The following is a 2,883-nucleotide window of genomic DNA, read 5'->3' on the forward strand; positions in this document are numbered from 1 at the left end:
AAGGAGTTGCGCTTCCGCGGGGAGGGGGCCAAAAGAACACAGCCAAAGCCCCCAACGACTCAAGGATCGGAACTCAAAGCCGCTTCCAACTTCTCCGCCACCTGTTGCTGCTCCTCCACTCCGACCGCCTGGAGCAGCCGAACCAGGGAGGGAAGGAGAGAAGGGGACGGCGAAGCATCCCTGCCCTGGGAGTCGAACCCCCTCTGTAAGGGGGAAAGAGGGGTTGGCGTTTGAAAACCGAGCCCCGATGGTGGAAGAAGAAGAAGCCGGCGCCCCAGAAATCGCAAGTCTCCCCGAAGTGCCAGGAGCGGAGCGATGCGCGCTGATTTGACTTTCTAAGAAAGAGACCGTCGCTCGGCTAATAGGGGGAACAGCACCGCACCTGAGACGCGTTTTTTTTTGGGGGGGGGGGAATTTACACCGCTCCCCTCTCGCCCGAAATATATATATTTAAAAATATAGGGGACAGCAACTTTTCTCCAAACTTTTGGCCTTGGCTGGAATGAGCTGAGTTCGAGTTCCTTCATTTAAAAACATACGGGACGGCAACTTTTCTCCAAACTTTTGGCCTTGGCTGGAATGAGCTGAGTTCGAGTTCCTCGCGGGAGAGTTTGCAGAGGGAGGAAAAAAAGGAAGACCACCTGCCGTTGTTTCGGAGCCACGCCCGACCTTTCCAGGGATCCCAAAGCAGAGACGACCTCATCCTCTATTCTTCAGCCCCACCCCGCCCGCCCACTCCCCATTCCGAGACTTTGACCAGGTATATAGAGATGCACCCCAACTGTTGATCCCGTCTCCCGGGGGGAGAGGGGGGGGGAATCGAAGCTCTAAATCGCCAGAACCAGCAAGCCGGCTCCTCAACCCCCCCCAAGGAGGCAGGCAGAGCCTGGGAGTGGGGGGCGGCAGAGGATAACCGTGTTGGGGGGCGCAACCATGAAGCTGGAGATCTTCGCTCCGCGTTACGAGGACAAGCTCAACGGGCCCGGCGGCAGCGACCAAGAAGGCGGCGGCGAAGCTTCCCCGCGGGCAGCCGAGAGCGAGCTGGGCTCCGACGGGGATTGCGCGGCGCTCAGCCCGGCCAGCGGCTGCGGGGCTTCTCCCCTGCAGGGACCCCCCGAGCCTTCGCCTTCCCCGGGAGGCGAGGCTAAAGCGGCGTCGGGCCTGTCCGGGAAGCCTTACACGCGCCGTCCGAAGCCCCCCTACTCTTACATCGCTCTGATCGCCATGGCCATCCGGGATTCGGCCGGGGGCCGCTTGACCCTGGCGGAGATCAACGAGTACCTGATGGGGCGCTTCCCTTTCTTCCGCGGGGCGTACACGGGCTGGCGCAACTCGGTGCGCCACAACCTCTCGCTCAACGACTGCTTCGTCAAGGTGCTGCGGGACCCGGCCCGGCCTTGGGGCAAAGACAACTACTGGATGCTCAACCCCAACTCCGAGTACACCTTCGCCGACGGCGTCTTCCGCAGGAGGAGGAAGCGGCTCAGCCGTCCGGGGCTCCCTTCGGCCGCCCGGGGCTCCCCTTCGGCTCAGCCGTCCCCGGCGCCCGCTTCCCCGGCTGCCGATCGGAAGACCCCCTCGGGGGAATCGGACGTGGGAGCCGTCGAGGGCGCCTCGGCCCCGGGCACGAAATTCTCCAGCCCCTTCGCCATCGAGAGCCTCCTGAGCCGGCCGTTCCAGCCTCCCGAGCGGCAGCCGCGGCCCCCCGCCAGGCCGGTGGGCGAACGGGCGGTGGCGTGGGCCGCCCCCGCGAGCTATTCCCGGCTCCTGGCTCATCCGTCCGTCTCTTACGGCGTCGTGCCTGCTTTCCCACTGGCGGCGGCCTCTGCCCTTTACCACTACGGACTCCCGGATCCTCTGCTGCTCGAGTCCTCCAAGGGGAAGGCTTCGAGCGCCCGCGACCCCCACCAGCCCTTCCACGCGAGACCCTCGTTCCTCTCCTCCCCACGGCTGTCTTCGGCGCAGCTGCAAACGCTGAGCGTTTCTCAGCTCTACTGCCCCCTCCGGCTGCCCAGCTCATTGCACCAGGTGGCCGCCAGTCATCACAACACCTTCAGGCCTTATCATCCCTCAGAGACCCTCTCAGTGTAACAACTCCTGGGAAATGCTGGGATAACGTAGAGACAGAGGGGAAGGGTCTCTCAATGCACTTTTTTTTAAAAAAAATCCAGACTCAGTACAAAGACTGTGCCTTAAAAGAGCCATTTTTCTCCTCCAGACGAAAACCAAAAAGCTGTATGTATATGTATATATATACACACACACACATCGTTTCCTGCGGATGATGGTTGTTTGAAGGTTGGTGGGGGCATCCGTCAGGCTGCAGACGCCCTGCTTCTTAAAGTGAATCTGGAGAGGTGCATCGGAGGATGGGAATCTTTTCTCCATGCTTGTAAATAAAGCATATGCAGATCCTGAAGTAAGTCCGACCGAATTAATTTTGGGCTGTTTAGCAATAGCAACAGCAGTTAGACTTATATACCGCTTCATAGGGCTTTCAGCCCTCTCTAAGCGGTTTACAGAGTCAGCATATCGTCCCCCACAGTCTGGGTCCTCATTTTATCCACCTCGGAAGGATGGAAGGCTGAGTCAACCCTGAGCCGGTGAGATTAGCAATAGCAATAGCAGTTAGACTTATATACTGCTTCATAGGGCTTTCAGCCCTCTCTAAGCGGTTTACAGAGTCATCATATCGTCCCCCACAATCTGGGTCCTCATTTCACCCACCTCGGAAGGATGGAAGGCTGAGTCAACCCTGAGCCAGTGAGATTAGCAATAGCAACAGCAGTTAGACTTATATACCGCTTCATAGGGCTTTCAGCCCTCTCTAAGCAGTTTACAGAGTCAGCATATTGCCCCCAACAACAATCCGGGTCCTCATTT

At 59.0% G+C, this 2,883-nt stretch overlaps 1 protein-coding gene across 1 annotated transcript; it reads left to right on the forward strand.

Annotated features, from left to right (window-relative positions):
• The first annotated feature begins 423 nt into the window (after positions 1 to 423).
• Positions 424 to 2,091, forward strand: FOXQ1 (forkhead box Q1). The gene has a single exon (XM_014067453.2). The coding sequence runs from the start codon at positions 934 to 936 to the stop codon at positions 2,089 to 2,091; it is 1,158 nt and encodes a 385-aa protein (XP_013922928.2). The 5' UTR covers positions 424 to 933.
• Positions 2,092 to 2,883: the final 792 nt, after the last annotated feature.

This window comes from Thamnophis sirtalis, unplaced genomic scaffold (assembly GCF_051295495.1).
Source record: "Thamnophis sirtalis isolate CommonGarterSnake01/CBP01778 unplaced genomic scaffold, rThaSir2_p1.2 scaffold_2, whole genome shotgun sequence".
Taxonomy (NCBI): Eukaryota; Metazoa; Chordata; class Lepidosauria; order Squamata; family Natricidae; genus Thamnophis; species Thamnophis sirtalis.

What these genes read in the sequence shown, in the direction of transcription:
- FOXQ1 (XM_014067453.2), top strand. Translation starts at nt 934, where the DNA reads ATGAAGCTGGAGATCTTCGCTCCGCGTTACGAGGACAAGCTCAACGGG.